The sequence below is a fragment of the Micromys minutus genome (assembly GCF_963924665.1).
Source record: "Micromys minutus genome assembly, chromosome: 10".
NCBI lineage: Eukaryota > Metazoa > Chordata > Mammalia > Rodentia > Muridae > Micromys > Micromys minutus.
Window position 1 is genome coordinate 20,582,213 of NC_137979.1, and position 19,887 is coordinate 20,602,099.

Consider the following 19,887-nt stretch of genomic DNA (forward strand, 5'->3'; position numbering starts at 1 on the left):
AGAGAAATGAAGCTGCGTGTAGGCTGAGCTCTGAAGCTCGCTCACTGCAGGAATGTGTGGGAAAGCGCCGGATCAGAGACACCTTCAGAGTCTAGTAACGAACTCCGGGGCAGCCAGTAAAGTGGTCTCCCAAAGTAGTCATTGTTAGAAGAGAGGTGTTTGTGCTGCCGCCCCACTGTACAAAGTACAGAAGATGGTTGTCGCCAAGGTTTGTTCTAGTGAAGGAACACAGGACAGGGAACGAAGCTGAGCTAGCCGACTCCTGGCCAGCCAGCAAACCTCCAGCCCAGTCCCACAGCGTGTACCCAGTTTCTCCAGCAGGGTGTGGACAGTGTGTCAAGTGTTACTCTTCAGGGATCCTGTCAGACAGCAAAGTAGCTGTTGCTGAGAGGCAGGTCCTGTAGGCCCTCTGCCTGGAAGGACAGCAGGTGCTCAGCACAGGCCACCTGGTTTGCCCAGATAGTCTAAGCACAGGGGACCTGGGGCATTGTCGGACCCAACATGAAATCCAACTTTATGACTCAAGCCAGGGATGTCAGAAGCAGGCCTTTTAAGGAGAACAGCCTCTGGCCTGCTGTGTACAGAATATCCCTGTGTGCCTTGTGTGGGGCTCTTGTGGATCTTAGAAGGTGTCACTGAAAGGGAGCTGTTAGTGAGATCAGTGCTTTCCCAGGAAGCACTGGGCTCCTGTGGACTTAACCAATTCCCCCATTTCATCCTCACACAGCCCCATAGGCTGGGCCAGAAGGGTGAGGGTCACAGGAGCTAAGGGCCTCCTCTCTGGCCCTCTTCAGATCTCAGGTCGAAGAGAAGGTCTCTAAACACCACAGATCTTCCCCAGTACCCTGCACCTAGAGCAGTGGAGGATGTTGCTGCAAAAGTAATAGAAACCAGGCTGTCTTGTTAGGCAAACCATGTGTCTGCCATACCTCCCTGTAATACCCCGAAGACAGTGAGGACAGGGTCGCCTGCTGCTACCCCACTTCCCATCTACATGCATAGCACTCACCAGTAAATAATAAATAAAAGACAGCTTAGATTTTCCCCCTCCTTTTTGAGCATTCATGCGTGAGTGTGTACATGTTTCGAGACAGGGTTTGTCTGTATAGCTGTGGCTGTCCTGGAACTTGCTCCTTGACCAGAATGTCCTCTCATAGAGATCCACCCACCTCTGGGTCCCTAGTACTAGGACTAAAGGTGTGCTCCACCACTGCATATTCTTTGAGTTTTGTCTACACGTGTGTCTGTGCATCACTTGTGTGCCTGATGCTCACCGAGGTCAGAAGAGGGTGCAGATCCCCTAGGGCTGGAGTTACAGGCCATTATGAGCTGGGTGCTAGCAACTGAACCTAGATCTTCCAGAAGTGCAGCCAATACTCTTACATTGGGGAGGAAATGGGGGGAAGTATCACACTATCCCTAAAATCTGATCATCACACTGAATGTGTACCTGCTCCTCATGTCTGCAAACACTTTGGCTGATTACTAGCAAATACACATTTCCTTCTGAGTCCTTAAATGTCAAGTTTTGTAAGAATGTAAATTCCATGTGCTCCCAGTCTGTGCCTAGTGTAAATTAACGTGAAAGTAAGCACCTGCTGGCCCAAACTGGCCCTTCATGTCCTCCAGCTAATGTGGTTTTATTCTGTCTTTCTGTGGTCAAACTAAAACACTAAGGATCACAGGGTCCATGAGCCCTCTGCCCTTTCAACCAGAGGCTGTGGGGAGGTGGCTGTGGAGCAGGTCTTAGGTCCATTCTGGGTGGTGAGCAGTCACTGAATTTGCTAGTTAGAATTTTCACACATGTGCACACTCACACGCTGCTCTGTTTCTCTAAGAGCTGTGATGATAGATCTTTTCTCACTATGGATCTGAATTCCTTCTTTACTTCCTTGCAGAATGAGCTGGACAATGTCTCAACCCTGCTGGAAGAAGCCGAGAAGAAAGGTATTAAGTTTGCTAAGGATGCAGCTGGTCTGGAGTCTCAACTACAGGACACACAGGTACTCTGAGGGCGCAAGGGATGGAGTGGGCATGTGCCAGATTTTGAAACAACAGAACTTTGGCCAACTGAGGCTGGGAAGATAGTGAAGCTCTGATGTTGTGTCACAGTGCTACATGTGTGCCCAGAGCATGGGCTGAATGCACTTCTGTGATGGTGCAGCCAATGAAACACAGCTTCTGTGTTTGGGATGAGGGTCTAGGATAGACAGCAGGGTAATTGAGTGAGTTTCTAGGCACAAGTTCAGCCTCCAGCACAGACCCTAAGCAGCCGGGTTAGTGAGACTACAGGAGGCAGAAGCCATGTGTCACTGAAGAGTGCTCACCCTAAAAGCAGAAGGACATGGTTGCATGTAGATTTCGGGGAAGTCAGCTAAATGCCTGCCAAGTGCTGGGACTGAGGCAGGGGAGTGCCGAGGAAGAGACTGCAGCAGGAACTGCATGTGAATGAGTGTTTATTAGTGTTGCTGGCTATTTCTTGTCCATGGGGTGCTTTCTTTTTCTGTGGCATAGTTGTCAGGAGATTTACTTTAGTTTGTGTCTTTTGTTCTTCTGGTGGGATGGAGCCCCAGTGTTTGCCGCGGGTAACCTAGATAGTTGCTCTTAAACACACAGGAGCTCCTTCAGGAGGAGACTCGACAGAAACTGAACCTGAGCAGTCGGATCCGGCAGCTAGAGGAGGAGAAGAACAGCCTGCAGGAGCAGCAGGAGGAGGAAGAGGAGGCCAGAAAGAACCTGGAAAAGCAGCTGTTGGCCCTGCAGTCCCAGGTGTGTGTCCTTTTTGGGAGCAGCAGTGGCCTAGATGTGTGCAGGAACAGCAGTGTCCTGGCCACGGGGACTCTGTCTCTGCATTTTGGGACAGTTAATTAGGTTGACCTAAATTAAGCTCATTACGTGTTTTTTCCCCCTTTGACCCAGCCAAACACTGATGGACACTTCACATCTTCACAACCTTTGCAGACAGAAGTGTGGCTGCCGTGGGGTTTCAGTGCAGCTGCCATTTACAGCTCAGCTCAGGGTTCCGTTTCAGGACTTATGTTAAAATCATCCCAAGCTGGTTTATAACATTGAAAACAAATGTTTACTCTTTAAATGCAAAAATCAGACAAGCTCTCACTTGGCCCCTGCTTCCTCACCCAAACCTAGCTGGCTGACACCAAGAAGAAACTGGACGACGACCTGGGAACAATCGAGGGTTTGGAAGAAGCCAAAAAGAAGCTGCTTAAGGACGTGGAGGCGCTGAGTCAGCGACTGGAGGAAAAGGTCCTAGCCTATGACAAGCTGGAGAAGACCAAGAACCGGCTGCAACAGGAACTGGATGACCTCACTGTGGACCTGGACCACCAGCGCCAGATCGTCTCCAACTTGGAAAAGAAACAGAAGAAGTTCGACCAGGTGAGGGGTTGCCAGTGTCCCCCACTTAGGCTCCACATCCTGACAAGGCTCTCACTTCGGTTTTGGTTTTTGGTTTAGGACCTTTTCTTATTTAAACACAACACATACGTATACCGTATTCAGAAAGCATCTAAAGGAAGCATGGTGGCACCCAGGAGTCCCGCACAGGTGAATGCCACCATGCGGGGTTCTTAGGACAAGCACTGTCTCAGGCTTGAGAATGTCTCACTTGGGAATATGTGTGTCTGTATAATGATATGGACAGAGACAACTAAAACTCATGTTTCACATATGCACGTACTTACAGCCTGTATAACATTGTGTGTCTTGACTGTGACCTATCCCATGAGCGCAGGTTGGAATTCTCCAGTTGTGGCATTGTTGGCTGTCGGAGAGCCTTGGGGTCATGGTCACCTGCGGTGGGGTTTCACTGTGCTCTGCTCTCACACAGCTGTTGGCAGAAGAGAAGGGCATCTCTGCTCGCTATGCAGAAGAGCGGGACCGGGCTGAGGCCGAGGCCAGAGAGAAAGAAACCAAAGCGCTCTCCCTGGCACGGGCCCTTGAGGAGGCCTTGGAGGCCAAGGAGGAATTCGAGAGGCAGAATAAGCAGCTTCGAGCAGACATGGAAGACCTGATGAGCTCTAAAGACGACGTGGGGAAGAACGTAAGTCGCCTGCAGTTGCAAGGAGAGAAAGAAAAGGCCCGAGACACAAGCCCACAGCAGAGCCAATTAGAGCCCTGTCCTGGACGCAGATAGGGCCAATCTGTTCTCATTGATCTGGGCCAAAATACGTGTGGAAATCTGCGGGTATGTCTGTGTGCCCAGTGCCCCTGAGGACAGAAGAGGGCATTGCATCCCTTAGGACTTAGAGTTGTGAGCTGCCATGCGGGCTGCAAATTGAGCCCAGAGGAGCACTCAGTGCTCTGTACTGCTGAGCCATCTCCCCAGGCCCCAGATGTGCAATTCTCACAGCAGCCCTAGCAGACAGGCAGATGTTGACCCTTACCCTGGCCCTCCCTGCCCCAGTTCATCCTGGCAGAGGCACCTCTCAACATGGGGATTTCGCATCTGCATTCTCAGTGGTTACAAACCCAGATATCCCAAGGTTCCCGGGAAAGAGAGGTTCGTGGGAACTGAAGCACATATACTCCACTCCCCACCTGGCCTTCCCTATGAGACCTGAGTGCTGGCCTTCAGGGTGCCCGTAACTGTCAGGACTTAGAAACTTCTGTGAGCTCTCCCATGTGTGCCTTCTTCAAGAGTCCCCATGCTAGTTCCTTGTCCTGCCCTCTCGGTATCTGACTAACAGAACACTAGAGGGAATTCAAAGGTGTTCCCCTTGGCTCTTCTCCCACCTTCCATTATTTTGGGGTTTTGAGACAGGGCTTCTCTGTGTAACAGCCCTGGCTGTCCTGGAACTCGCTTTGTAGAGCAGGCTGTCCTTGAACTCACCGTGGCCTGCTTCTCCTGTTGTTACCACATGCACTTCATACCCTGTTGGCTTTGAGGAGTGTGGAAACAACCATAGAGAGAGGTGCCTGCCGTCTGCGTGGGGTGGAAGCCATCTGACCATGTCGTAGGTGATAGAAGACCACCCTCATCCTGCCAGGCCTTCTGAGTACCAGCCCCATGGCCAAGAAGAGCAGAGCCTGGGTAGATAGAACCATGTAAAAAGGAAGAGAAGATGGAGTGTTCCCATAGTCATTTTCTCCACAGTAACCGACACTGGCTCTCACGGTGGCTGTTGAGTTACCAAACACTGCTTAGGAAATGGACCTTCCTAAGTTCTGCCGTTTGCCCCTGCGAAGCTACCGTGATCATGAGCCAAGTGTATGACAGCACATAGGTCTGCTTCAAGAGGTCAGGCAGGTTAGCTGGGACAGGAGGTGGAGGTGCTCAGTACAGGTCCAGCCTCAGAAGCCTCATCTTTGGGGAGGGCACTGTTCAGAGAAAGGTCAGACCTTGTGGCCATGCCCCGCTTTTCAAACTACCTCTGTCCCCGGTTGCTTGTGAGCCTTTCGTTGTGAGTGATCTCTTCCGAGGCTCACGCAGCCTCACACACAGCAGGCGTTGGGACTGGGCTTTAGCTTCAAAGCTGTCATTCAAGTGAGTGATTAAAACTCGTGTGACCACAGAAGTCAGAACTGCAGGTTAGGTCACATCTCTGAGCCAAGGAGCAGCAACCTCTGCTCCCCCGTCTGATGTTTCCTGTGCCTTAGGTTCATGAGCTTGAGAAATCCAAGCGAGCCTTGGAGCAGCAGGTGGAAGAAATGAGGACCCAGCTAGAGGAGCTGGAGGACGAGCTCCAGGCCACCGAGGACGCCAAGCTCCGCCTGGAAGTCAACATGCAGGCCATGAAGGCCCAGTTTGAGAGGGACCTGCAAACCAGAGATGAGCAGAACGAAGAAAAAAAGCGGCTGCTGCTTAAACAGGTGGGTAGGAAGAGGGAGGCGCGGCCTTCAGCCTGGCTTGTGTTTCATTGATGCGGGGAAGCGTTAGCTGCAGGAAATGTTGAGTACGGCAGTGCGTGGTTTTGATTTTCTTTCTCCACTGTCACTGCTGCTTAGTTAGGATGTCGATCAAGCCATCGGAGTACTCAAGGTATGAGAGTAGGGAAACCCTGCCCAGCAGATGGGGGGACACTGCAGATTCCCATCATTCAGATAGCATAGCCTCCTTAAATCACCCCACACCTCTTGGAAGGCTGGAATCAAACCCAGGACTTTGCACATACTAGGTAAACGCTTTACCACTGAACCACCTTAAAGGGTTCCTTAGGAGATAAAAGGGTTGATACTTAATTTTTTGTATGTATTTGCTTGCTTGCTTGCATGGTTTGATTCTTGGAGACAGGGTTTCTCTTTGTATTCAAATTTAAGAGTTTAATCCCAAGGGCTGGGATTAAAGACATACACCACTACTGCCTAGCTTATATTTAATTTTTTAAACTTAAAAAGAATCGTATGATTGGGCTGGAGAGATGACTCAGTGGTTCAGAGCACTGGCTGCTCTTCCAGAGGGAGTATAGCCCTTGGAGTTCATGGAAACAAGCCTTGATTTATATTTACTATTTTTGTTTCATTAGCATTAACTGACTCATTCCTTATTGTTGACTAAGTTACACCAAACTTAGTGAGTTAATGCCATATTTCTGTGTCCCTGGTTCTGTGGGTGGCCTGGGCTGAGCTCCTGCACTTACCCTCCCAGCATGGGCAGGAACCTCAGCCCATGAAGGCTCGGTAGCACTTGTTAGCAGCCTGGCTGAAGGCCGCCCACATGTCCTGTAGAGGCAGCCGTCCCAAAGCGAAAGGCCCAGGAAAGCCAGCAAGAGCTGTACCTTTACAGTGAGTCCCCAAGTTCAGCCCACACACAGGACCTGAGGATTGGTAGATGGATGGAAAGCACACCTGAGGAGTCACAGGTGCTGGGACCTCTCTCCACCATGGAAGCAGCTGTCCTGTCCCTTCCCTTACTGATAGTCTGCAGGAGCAGATGCAACAGAAGCCTTGGTGTCCTTGGAGAAGACCCTCACCCCGGGTTTTGTGGTGTCACTCAGAGAGTGCCTCCTTCCCACTCCGGCACTGCTTCCACTGCAGTCCCTTGCCGGTCACTTCCCAACTCATGACAAGTGATCTGCTCAGCCCCCACTGCAAGATCACCTAGGGCGTCCAAGTGCGTTCTGGGGAGCACTTCCTGGATGGAAGGGAAAGCAAGGCAGACCAGGAAGCTCGTGGTACAGCTCCAGGAACTCACACACTGACCCAGCTCCCAGTCGGGACATTTAGTTCATTGCTGGGGTGGGCCTTAGGATAGGATTGGGATGATAAAGATTCTTTCTTTTTCTCACACAAGGACTGTGCCCACTCGTTCTTGTGCTAAAGTTAAAGCGTCAAGAACACCCCAGAATGGGTGGCAATGGGGGTGTTGCTCTAACTCCCAGCCCCCCGCTCACATTTGTCTGTCTGTGTTCGTCCTCTCCTCCTGTGTTCTCTAAAGCGTCTTGCGTGTCCTTTGCCGCACAGCTGCCAGCCTCCTTCTTTGCTGGGGTATCAAGTGGGGCCTCTGCCTGGTCTAGAGCCCAAAACCTGAGTGAGCCCACCTCTAGACCTAAATGCGGGGTCTGCCAAGCACTTTGATCAGACCTGGCTTCCCACAGCTCCAGGACACCGATAGGGTTAGGCCTGTTCCCTGGCCTCTGCCGTCTTTCCTATTTGTTAAGTCATTATCTTGTGTCTCTTTAGAGCCTAAGGTCTTCCTTCCTGGGTCCCCTAGTAGCTACCAGCAGGGCGTGGCCTATCCCATGTGGCGGTTTCCAAGGCCTTCTGAACTATTCCCAGTCCCAGAGCTTTTCTGTTAGCAATACATAGGGACTTGTTGGTAACAGGAACCTCTGCAAAGTGACCAGGTGTCCCCTAGCCAGAGCAGCTAGAGCGCAGGATAATGTAACCTGGCCCTGTCCTTCAGGTGCGGGAGCTCGAGGCAGAGCTGGAGGATGAGCGGAAACAGCGGGCACTTGCTGTGGCTTCCAAGAAGAAGATGGAGATAGACCTGAAGGACCTTGAGGCTCAGGCCGAGGCTGCGAACAAAGCCCGGGATGAAGTGGTCAAGCAGCTTCGCAAGCTGCAGGTAGGAATGGCAGGCTTGCCTGCTGGGACAGGGCCACATGGCCCTACTGCAACTGTGAGGCAGGGAGACCTTGTCACTGAGCCACTGTCGTGCCAAGGACCAGATACCGTTTTATGGCCTCAATGAGGAGAGTTATTCATATTAAAGGCCATCCCAGGGTGGCCCTGCCCTTACTGGTCCGTGTAGGCACTGGTGGGCAAGAGGTGTAAACTGTGACCAAAACGTCAGGAAACTCATTCCTTTAACTTCGCAAGTCTACATCTTCATGCGTGCATTAGACAACTGCCCTTTAGCCACAGCCCAGCGACTGACAGCTGTGTGTGGATCATCCGCAGCACGAATGCAGCTCCTGACAAAGGAGCTGCAGTGGTGACTGTTGCTCTCTGCACAGGTGCAGACAGACCAAAGCCTTGGTGGAAAGGTGTCTGTGGCCAGCGGGTTCATAAGCAGAGGGTTCACTTTGGTGTGCTTTCTTTAAAGCTGGTGAGATGGCTGGAGATAGGAGCACTTGCTGCCCTAGCCCAGAACCATCCCAGGTTTGGGTCCCAGCACCCACCTGCCTGGCGGCTCACATGTTGCCCTCTTCTGGCCTCCATGGGTACTGCATTCATGTGGTACATCAACATAGAAGCAGGCAAAACACACAAAATTTTAAAACTTTGAAGCTGAATACAAACTTTTATTTTGACTCTATAATTACAAAAATATTTCTTGTTACAAAAAATAATACTGAATGTATTTAATAGCTATTTATCAAGATATTCACAAACCACAGAGTCTGTGTTGCATTTCCTTTGCTTTGGGAGGTTTGTTTATCCTAAGCTAGACTCACAGCTCTTACTACACTCTCCCAGCAGTGTGCACTTGCACACGGGGAGAGGCTGGAGGTCAGCGTCTCAGTCATGTTCCACCTCATTTTCCAGTGCCTTTCACTGAAGCTGGAGCTCAAATGCAGCCAAGGTAAACAGCCGGCCAGCAGACCGCAGGGACCTCCTGCCTTGGTCCCCAACACTGGGACTACAGCACTCAGTCAGCTTTTGTGGGTGCTGGGGACCTAAACTTTAGTCTTCGTGTTTGTGTAGCAGCCACTTAAAAGTTAGGTCTCCAGCCCTTCGAATTGTGCTTGATGTGCTTTTTATTTTAACTGACTGATTGACATAGTTAGGGTTTCTCTTGCTACAAAGAAGCACCATGACCAAAAAGCAAGCTTCGGAGGAAAGAGTTTATTCAACTTACACTCCTATATTGTTCTTCATCATTGAAGGAAGTCGGGGCAGGAAGCAGGAGCTGAAGCAGAGGCCATGGAGGAGTGCTGCCTACTGGCTTGCTCCCCATGGCTTGCTCAGCCTTTCTTATAGAGCCCAGGACCACCAGCTCAGGGCTGGCCTCACCCTCAATGGGGTGGGCCTTCCCACACTGATCCCTAACGGAGAAAATGCTTTACAGCCTTATCTTAGAGAGGCATTTCCTCAACTGAGGGTCCTTCCTCAGATGAGTAGCTGATGTCAAACTGACACAAAGTCCAGCCAGTACACCAATGGCTGAGCATCTTTACGTGCACACTACACACTATCTTCACAGAGGAAAACTGTAAATGCCATTTGATCCTGCCCATGAATCTTTTCAGTTGCACTGTCTTTTAGTTGGAACACAATTCTGTATATACTCTGGCTGTCGTTTTTAACCATGTCTTATGGCTTGTCCTTGTTGTTCTTGTGTGTGTGCATAATGGGGATGGGACATTGCCACAGCACGTCTGAGATTGGAGGAAGACTGATGTCACTTCTCCTCCTTTGTGTGGGGTGTGAGACAAGCCGGTTGACTTGAAGACCCTAGTCTTCTTTTCCCTTTTGTGTTTATAAAGCCACAGGCTGATCTGAGGTTAAAAACTATCCTAGGTTTCTAAGAGCCTCATATTTCCGACTTGGAATTTTTGTTAAGTAGCTTTAGATGCAGAAATGGCTTCATCCTTCTAGACAGGCATATCCAATTGTCCTGACCCCATTGGTTGAGTGTTGTCCCCCACTGGATCTTAGCAAACTGCTGGTATCTATTTCTGGGCTTTCAAGCCTACTGATCTGTATTCCTGTCCTGTATACCTACCTCACGGTTTTAATTAGTATAGGTTCTAATTTGAAATTACATTTGAAATTAGAAGTACAGTTGGTCAAGGTTCATTCTTTTTCCAGATTAGTAATTCTATATGGATTCTAGGATTAGCATATATATCTCTAAGGAAAAATAAATAAGACAACCTTGGGTTTTTAATTATTGAATGTAGCTCAATTTACCCCATTAATTCCTTTGGTCATTAATTTTCTTGCTATGTATATGTATCTTTAATTTCTGCCTGACATTTTATAATCTTCAAGTGTATGTGTTCTTCACATCTTTTACATTTGTGCCTAACTATACACTTAGTTGGCTTTAAGCAGCTTGTGTACATTCGTCCACCTTGTTCCTGTCAATCGTTTTGTAATATCTCGCTGTACATATGAAACACAGCATTCCGCCTGCATGTACACCTGCAGTCCAGAAGAGGGCACCAGACCTCATAGGTGGTTATGAGCCACTGTGATTGTGGGGAATTGAACCTCTGGAAGAACAGGCAGTGCTCTTAACCTCTGAGCCATCTCTCCAGCCCCTGTATCTATCAATCTTGCTGAATTCATTTACTAGCTGTGATGGCTTTTTTACTAGATCCCTTAAGATTTCCTAAGTGAAGATCAAACCCACTTTGTTTATTCCTTCCTTCTTTGGTTGGCTTCTTGCTGTCAAATTACCTGGGCTGGGCTCTGCACTTCCGGATTAAGTAGAGACAGAGATTGAACATCCCTACTTGATGATCTGTTGGGGAAACGTACGATTAAAGCTTCATTTTCTTAATAGCTTGTGGAGTGTTTTTATAACGAAAAGGTAATTTGTTATATTGAATGCCACTTCTGCAGCTGATGAGGTGATGTGGTTGTCACATGACAGGTGACACACTTGGTCACGGTAGAGACTCCATTCCAGTCTAGCGTTGGTTTGCTTCTGTTGAGGGATTTACACAGGATCTCAGTCTGTGGTCTTCTGGGAGCTTTTTACATCTGTGTCCTTTTTACAATAGGCAATACTGAGAATAAAAGTTGCTCCCTAAAAGGACTTTCGTATTTACCTCAGGCACAGATGAAGGATTACCAGCGTGAACTAGAAGAAGCTCGAGCATCTAGAGATGAGATTTTTGCTCAATCCAAAGAAAGTGAAAAGAAACTGAAGAGTCTAGAAGCAGAAATCCTTCAGTTGCAAGAGGTAAGTGTTGAGATGCCCATCCTTAGAGTCACTCTGAGACTGGGGTCTTGAGGTGACCTCAGCTCAGCACCACTGCTAGCTTTAGCCTGTCATGTGCGTTCCTTTACCGGTTAAAGGCAGAACGGCTGATTGTTAAGACATAGGAGAGATCAGTATTTAACCGGGAAGATGAGTGAGTCTGCCCAGGGAGGGTCGTTTCACGAAGGAAGAATACTGTCTCCTTACAGAGACGTGTTTCATTGACTTCTGGGATGGAACATCTTAAAACAAGTACTTTTCACTTACTAAGGTCTCCATCCTAAGTAGCAGGCAGGACAGAATTCTACTCATGTAATAAGGCACCCCAAAGTGCATTTCTCTCTATAAACTTTCGAGATCTTTTCAAAAGATGATGGCCGGAAATGTTGGCTAGGTAACAGTTCCCATGAGAACTCACCATCACTGACTACAGCAGCTGCTGAGACCCTGTCCGTCAGGGGCTGAGAAACAAAAACTGGACCAGACATGGAACAGAGCCCAGGCTTATCCTGAGCACCAGCTTTTTTGGTTCTTTCATGTTTTCTACCTTATTACCTTTTGTTTTCTTCCTTTGGGTTATTTTTCTCTTTCTGTGAAATGTGTATGCATATGTGTCATGGAACGAAACCAGGGTCTCACGCGTGCTGACACAGCCCGGGGCTGATGAGTCCTGTCTCCATACACTCACAGAGACACAAACATCCCTCTAAGGTTCTTTTACTTCATCCCGCAAGTTTTGATGCAGGGCAGTTTTGCTGTCACAATTCTGTATTTTTCCAATTTCTATTAATGGCTTCTTTAATCCACAGCTAGTTTAAAAGTGTGGCTTAGACTTCAAAATGTACTCCATTTACTTACTGGATGATTTGTACATTAACAGAACATGGCCAGTGTCTCTGTAGAGTTCAAAGTTGAACCTTGTGCTCCATGATTGTAAGGAACATTCGAGGGTGGTGAGCTATAGCCACTCCACACAGTGACAGTGAAGTGCTTCCCCGGTGGCCTTCAATGGGTCTGGTAGCACATTTCACCTCAGCACGAAGCCAGCCTCCCTTCTCACAGAGACTGCTGTTTGGTTTTGGGGAGAGTAAGGAAAATGTGAGTGGCCAGAGCCTAACTTGGTTTAAACTCATTTAGGAGCTGGCCTCGTCTGAGCGAGCCCGCAGACACGCAGAGCAGGAGCGAGACGAGCTGGCCGACGAGATCGCCAACAGCGCCTCTGGAAAGTGAGTCTCTGGGCAGCAGGCAAATGGGGTTGGTGTCTAGGAAGCAGTAGCGTTCAGCCTGCCTTCTGCGCAAGCGTGGTTCTCTGTGCTCAAGCGTGCACAGCTGCACAGGCTGGGACAGTCACCTGACATCTAAGAGTAAGTGGGCATGCTCATCTCTAAAGGTCTATAAGGATGACCAACCTCAGCCACTGCCTGACACACACAGGCAACACATTCACACCCGTCACACACTCAGTCATTCACACCCATCACACACTGCAGTCATTCACACCCATCACACTCAGTCATTCACACCCATCATTCACACTCATCACACACAGCCCACACATGTATGTACACCTGTGCTGGTCCCAGTGGCCTTACAGCGTAGATATTCACAGACTGCACTCACCTAACACTTGAAGGCCTCACTTTCAGATTCACTGCCTTGGCAAATAGCTTCCTTACCTTCTTGCTCTGTACGGTTTTTAAGATTTCTTTTGCCCAGTTAAGTGGCTTTCTCTTGGGAGTGCTGGGACATCATTAGAGTTCATGCCAGTGACTGCAGAGTCTCATCTAAGACCCTCGCCGAATTCTAGAGGCAGAGTTAGCAGCAGGGAGGACACTAGGAAGTCAGCACAGTGGTTCAGAGGATAGTGCCAGGACCAGGAAGACGGATAAGAGCAGGAAAGAGGACTGTTTGAGGGTCAGGGGTGGAAGCAGGGACTAATGAGGCGTGACACCCACAGTTCTCACGGTGCTCTGGGCTCACCCACCTCGTGCCTAGGTCTGCGCTGCTGGATGAGAAGCGCCGCCTGGAGGCCCGGATCGCGCAGCTGGAGGAGGAGCTGGAGGAGGAGCAGAGCAACATGGAGCTACTCAATGACCGCTTCCGCAAGACCACGCTACAGGTGCCGCGGCCTGTCCCTGGGCAGCTGTGTCGCCTCTGCACAGGTTCCCTGAACCCTCTCCCCTTCTAGGTGGACACACTGAACACGGAGTTGGCAGCGGAGCGCAGCGCTGCCCAGAAGAGTGACAATGCCCGCCAGCAGCTGGAGCGACAGAACAAGGAGCTGAAGGCCAAGCTGCAGGAGCTGGAGGGGGCAGTCAAGTCCAAGTTCAAGGCCACCATCTCAGCCCTGGAAGCCAAGATTGGGCAGCTGGAGGAGCAGCTGGAGCAGGAAGCCAAGTAAGATGTTCTTGCGGGCCGCCTCACCCGTAGGAGCACTGAGTGCAAGGGACTGTGTAATGCAGGACGTGTGACCTGCACAGGAGGTAGAAGGTGCTTATGTAGGGGCTAGGGCTCTGCCTGGCCCTGCTGGACGCCATCATACCTCCCTGGGACTTCCTAGCACCAGCATCTTTAGAAACCCAAGCAGACTTCCTGTTGGCTGCACCCTGTGAGGTGTCCGTTGGCAATGTTCCTCAAAAGCACTCTCCCTCCTGACAGCTCCCATCACACCAACATGAAGCAAAGCGTTGCACAGGACAGAGGAGCAGGCAGCTACAGCAGCCCACAGACCCACCTTGGTGGGAATATGAGACCCAGAAATGCAGGACCCTGACCCTGCAGTCCCAATGCTACGTCCCCACCCCACCCCCCACTCCCCTGGGTAGGAGTGTCAAAAGTGTCACACGCAGGCAGATAAGGTGCTCACTAACACAGTTTAAGTTGCCCTTTCACCTGATCCACCAGACCCAGATCCAACTAGGAAGGAACCGTTCCTGTCCGCAGGGTCTCTCTGTGTTAACCTCCAAACGGGCAGCAGTGCGGTGACTCTCGTCACTCAGGACCTGTGTGCACAGGAACAAATGTCACTGAGGGACACACTGAAAGGCAAACCCTACTTCAGGCTTCCGCCAGAATGTCATTTTCCAAAGAAAGAGAACTTCAAAATTATTTCCCTATTTAAAATGTCATTAATTTGAAGTCTTAAAACTACTTCGGTCACTGACAGGGAACGGGCAGCTGCCAACAAACTAGTCCGTCGGACAGAGAAGAAGCTGAAAGAAATCTTCATGCAGGTCGAAGACGAGCGTCGGCATGCGGACCAGTATAAAGAGCAGGTGGGAGGAAGCCGGGGTTCCTCCACTAAAGTACTTCGCAGGCAGGCAGACCCCCAGTTTCCTTCCTGTCCCTAGAATAATAGTTCTTGGGTACAGTGGGTTTCAGGAAACTGGACGGAGGAAGAGTGGGAGAGAGTAAACAGCAGAAACCAGGGATATGTGAAGGGCACATGCTGTGGCCTCAGTAGAGCATGAGGGATATATAAATAAATATATATTTTATATAATATAAAAACCCTATCAAGGCAGTAGGGGCGCTCCCATGGGAACTGGGCACACACCTCACCTGTAACCTGCCTGCCTCCCCCCTGCTGCCTTGAACACCACTGAGGGTTCGTTGACTTGGCCCAGTCCCTCAGGGCCTTCACTTCCCTGCTTGCCAGGCAGGTGGCAACTGCACCCAGTGGGGGCAGCCAGTCCCTGCAAATTCAGGAGCAAAGGAGCCAATCAGATTCTTAAGAAGCAGGAGTGTCCTGTACTCTCCTAGAGTGGCTGCTGTGGAACAGCCATGATCAGGGACAGTGTCCTGTCCAGACCGCCAGCCTCCACACAGCCCAGTGGGTCACATGTGTGGAGATGGAAAACTAGTTAGTTTTTCAGCACAAGCTCACTGGCGAGGCAGTTTTGATTTTCTGATTATGTAACTTGCTCTGTAAATACTGGTTTTACTAAGCAAGCCTTAGAGCAGCCCTAAAATGTGTGTGTGTGTGTGTGTGTGTGTGTGTCCGTGTGCCCACAAGATGTCACAAAGCCTGCTGACCCTCCGAGTCACCTGACCCTGGGTGATTCTGTTTGCTTTTTGCTTTTCGTTCATGTAACTCCCCAAGATGGAGAAAGCCAACGCCAGGATGAAGCAGCTTAAACGCCAGCTGGAAGAAGCTGAGGAAGAGGCTACACGTGCCAACGCCTCTCGGCGTAAACTCCAAAGGGAACTGGACGATGCCACCGAGGCCAACGAGGGCCTGAGCCGCGAGGTCAGCACTCTCAAGAACCGGCTCAGGTAAGTGCTGCGTGAGCCACGCAGAGCTGGGGAAGCGCTATGGCTTCCTCTGGACCCTCCTCAGTCTTCCCTGTCCAGTGAGGTAGAGTAAAGGGACACACACATTTGCCAGGAAAGCCAGTGAGCCAGCACAGGCCTCTGTCCTCGCGGCAAAGGACGCTGGTGTCCTGCTTGTGTGCCCAGGAACTGAGACTCCGACTTTAAAGGACTGTACGAAACCTTTCAGGGAAGGCTGTAGAGAGGTAGAGCTTCATCCCAACCTGCCTTCCTTACCACGTTGGCCATGCCACATCAGCTGTGGGAAAAGCTACCCACTGAGGCCACGATGCCCCAGACGGGGTAGAAGGCAGAGAATGAGCCGTGTTTCGGGTTGAACAACCCTGCAGCCTCACGCTCTTGTGCATTTCTCTCCCAGGCGGGGCGGCCCAATCAGCTTCTCTTCAAGCCGATCTGGCCGGCGCCAGCTACACATCGAGGGGGCATCGCTAGAGCTGTCGGATGATGACACAGAAAGCAAGACCAGTGATGTCAATGAGACACAGCCGCCCCAACCAGAATAGACACAGGTCAGAGGTGATGCTGAGGACAGGCCGGAACTCCACCCAGCACTAGTCTGCTTGAGCCCTGCACTCGGGAATGGCAAGCTCCCAGATTCCTTACAGGAAAATCAACTGTGTCTTAAGGCTTTGCGGCCTGCGCAGACTATACCCTGCTTCAGACTAGGTACAATTGCCCCTTTTATATACACACCTCCACAAGACATGCGCATTAAACAGACTGTCTCATCGTTGCATCTATTTTCCATATATTCATCAAGAGACCATTTTATGATGCATTAAGAAGAACCTTTTTGAAACAAGTTCCAAACCCTTTGTTGCCAGTGGCTGGGCCTGGGGGTTGCCCCAGGACCGTTGCTCAGTTGCTCTGCATGCTCTGTCCTACCGACAGGTACCTTAGTTCTGTGTTCATGTGGCCCTGACCCTTCAACCACACCTGGTCTCTTAGAACATTGTGAACCTAACCTGCACTTGTGTCTCATTTCCTTTGAATAGTGATCGCTGTCTCTGAGCAAACTGTGAGAGGGGCTTTGGAGGCTTAGGAGGGGTGGGCTTGGATTGGGGAAGCAGCATCCATTTGGGGTGACCATGCCCATCTCCCAAGGGGTGACCCTGACCCTCAAACTTATTGTGTCCCCACCGTTTCATGTGAATAGTCCCAGAGTTCTGTGCACAGAGAAGACAGTGGCCACAACACACAAGGTGCCCCAGGTGGCAGCCATCACAATGACTTCCAGGTGGTCTCCTGAGTGTCTGGCTTGATGATGCCCTCCTCGATTCAGGAGTGAGTCTCTGTGACCCTTGGGGTGCTCGCAGAAGGCCTCTCCAGTCAGGCCCTCTTGCAAATCCAGCCACTGCTTTGAGCCCAAAACGGGAATACTAGTTTTGTGTCGGAGGTGTTCCAAGTTTGTCAATGAGGCTATAGGGCCTCCAGTACAGATGCCATCTGCCTGAATGTTGACATGCCAGTGGGCGTGTGACCCTCATTTCCCTTTCCCTTCCTTTGGACAGTGTTACAATGAACACTTAGCATTCTGTTTTTGGTTGATAGTTGAGCAAACTGACATTACAGAAAGTGCCTTAGACACTGCAGTACTAAGACAATGTTAAATATCTTATTTGCCTCTATAACAACTTAATGTATTAAGTTCTGACTGTGCTTCATATCATGTAATCTCCAGTGAAGTAGTGTAAACATTCAGTGACAGCAAATCAGTGTTAATGACAAGCCCCGACCCGTGGATGCGCTTGAAAACACGGACCTTTTGGGTTAAAAGCTTTAACATCTGTGAGGAAGAATTAGTCACGTGGGTTTGGAATCTTTGACTTCCCCGTATGAACTGTACTGGCTGTTGACCACCAGACACCTGACTGCAAATATCTTTTCTTGTACTCCCATATTTCTAGACAATGATTTTTGTAAGACAATAAATTTATTCATTATAGATATTTGCGCCTGCTCTGTTTACTTGGAGGAAAAAGCACCCGTTGAGAACAAACAGACCTCAATAAACAAGAATAATCATGTGAACATGGAATCTGCTTCTGCACCTTCTGTTCTTAGTTTCCCATCTGTGACCTGATTGGAGGGAATCACACACCTGAACCCAGTCACCTGGGTGGGGTCTCCCAGAAACAGCAAATGGCCAACTGTCCCCAGGAAACCATGTAGGAGTGAGTGTTTGGCCCAGTCCCTGAAGATAGACTAGGTTAGAACATTTTAAGGAATACAGGGTGCCTGTAGGAAACAAACTGGGAAGGTGCCAGCTCCCCACAGGCAACATTTCTGGAGTTTACTGTCTGGAATTGCAAAGAAACCCTAGGGACACTTGAAATGAGCACACACCCTAGGTATAACAACACACAACACAGGGGCATAGGGGACCCGCCCCAGCCAGGAAGAAGTGGTTGGTGGGGTGGTGTTCCAGGCAGGTTGCACCTTTGCGGCCATATCCTAGAGCTGGGTAGAGAAGCCTGTTTGCCTGTCACTGCTTTGGCTTCTTGCCAAACTCCTTCGGGAGAATGGATTAGGTCAGAGTTTGAGCAGGCAGAGTGAATCACAGCTGTCAATCTCAGGGCTCGGGAGGCTGAGGCAGGAGGAATGCCCCAGGTCCACACTACACAGCAAATTGCTAAAACTGTTTGGGAAGAGAGCACAACAGAAAAAGGTAATAGTCCCGTGGCCAATCCTGGCCTTGCTGAGCTGTCCTTTCTGCAAACTGGGGAAAGTGACTACCCTGTGCTCATCTACACAGTGCCCACCATCACCCGACCCCACAGTAGCTTTTAAAGCTCTCAGCCTTAGTAGTTTCTAATTATCCTGAGCCAAGTAGGACCCTGTCTTCTACTTGTTGAGGAAGACACCGAGTATGTGGGGGGAGAGGGGGTGGATTAGCACTTCCAAGAGGGAAGGCTCCCACAGACCCAAAAGACCAAGCTCATCACATTCTTAGTCTGGAGGATTCAACAACAGCTGGGCCATAGCCACCCACCAGGAGAATGGGCACTCGGGTAGCAGAGTCAAGACTTAGGCCAGCAAGTACAAAGTACGCTGTGCCTCCCATCTCAGGGGGCTAAAGAGCCCTCACAAGCAGTATCCGCATGGGTCGCGTAGAGACAGCTACTGCAAGCATGTTAAACAACTGAGTGGACATCTTCCCAGCAAGAGCTAGAAAGTAACACGCTGCTTTGGCAGACCTGGACCCAAAGCAACAGTGGCATCCCGATCTACCCCATCAACTCACAAACAACAGCTGCCAAGAGCAGTCTGGGTAAGTCTAAGGGCATGAAGCCTCAGAAAATCTGATAAATCCCTGGAGGCCAGAGTGGGGGACTCGGGGAGTCCGCTTAGTGTCTTTTAGGTCTTGGGTTCCCACATAAACGAAGGTCTGCTCAAACTCTGACCTAATCCATTCTCCCAAAAGGAGTTTGGCAAGAAGCCAAAGCAGTGACAGGATCTGTCTTCTGCCATTCAGGGCGCACACGGCTACCAGTGCCTCCTGGTGAGTCAACCTAGGACAAAATCTCTGAGAACAAACAATATTGTCATCTGTTAACACAAAGTTTGAGGTTATCTTGTTTCCTATTCACTTAGGAATCTGACTTCCTTAACTTTGGCTTTTGCTTACTTGGTTCTGTTGTTTGGTTTGGGGGGTGAGGGTGATGGGGTCTCTATACATAGTTCTGGCTGTCCTGGAGCTCACTGTAGAGAAGGCTGGCCTCGAACTTGAACTCGGAAACCCACCTACCTGTACACCACACTCAGCACACCTGTAGTTTTAAGCTGTGCTGTTGTGTTATGCTGCTGTAAGCAGGCAGGGTTCAGAACACACTCATACACACCCCATGTTACAGTATCTTCAACATGGCATCAGGAACTTTGCTACCAAACACCTATAATTTCTCTCACTTGCTACCATCAACCCAAGGAGAGAAGTGTGAGAAGCCCACATTTGTGCGATGTCACTAGCCGCAGCACTTCTGACAGTGTTATAGTGCAGCTGGGCCCACGTCGGTGGCCCACGTCGGTCGCCCACGACGACCTTCCTAGTCCTGCTACCCCTGTGGGGTTGGACCACTCTCAGGCTGCCCCTGAAAATGGTACAAAACTAGAAACATACATGGCGAAGGCCTCTCCTGTGGCTTCAATCTTCCGTTTCATTTCCTACCTGTTCTCATCCCACGCGGGAGAAGAGGCACTGACTGCCTCTGTATAGTCTTCCT

At 50.0% G+C, this 19,887-nt stretch overlaps 1 protein-coding gene across 2 annotated transcripts in view; it reads left to right on the plus strand.

Annotated features, from left to right (window-relative positions):
• The window catches only part of MYH10 (myosin heavy chain 10), a 123,546-nt gene extending 105,888 nt beyond the window's left edge, over positions 1–17,658 (plus strand). For both annotated transcript variants that reach the window (XM_080923430.1, XM_080923431.1), the window contains 13 exons: positions 1,899–2,003; positions 2,617–2,769; positions 3,148–3,396; positions 3,848–4,060; positions 5,617–5,829; positions 7,862–8,023; positions 11,186–11,314; positions 12,470–12,558; positions 13,328–13,451; positions 13,521–13,729; positions 14,499–14,607; positions 15,435–15,607; positions 16,023–17,658. In XM_080923430.1, coding sequence (XP_080779556.1) covers positions 1,899–2,003; positions 2,617–2,769; positions 3,148–3,396; positions 3,848–4,060; positions 5,617–5,829; positions 7,862–8,023; positions 11,186–11,314; positions 12,470–12,558; positions 13,328–13,451; positions 13,521–13,729; positions 14,499–14,607; positions 15,435–15,607; positions 16,023–16,167 — 2,073 coding nt within the window. In that variant the 3' untranslated portion in view covers positions 16,168–17,658. The remainder of the gene's footprint in view (positions 1–1,898; positions 2,004–2,616; positions 2,770–3,147; positions 3,397–3,847; positions 4,061–5,616; positions 5,830–7,861; positions 8,024–11,185; positions 11,315–12,469; positions 12,559–13,327; positions 13,452–13,520; positions 13,730–14,498; positions 14,608–15,434; positions 15,608–16,022) is intronic.
• Positions 17,659–19,887: the final 2,229 nt, after the last annotated feature.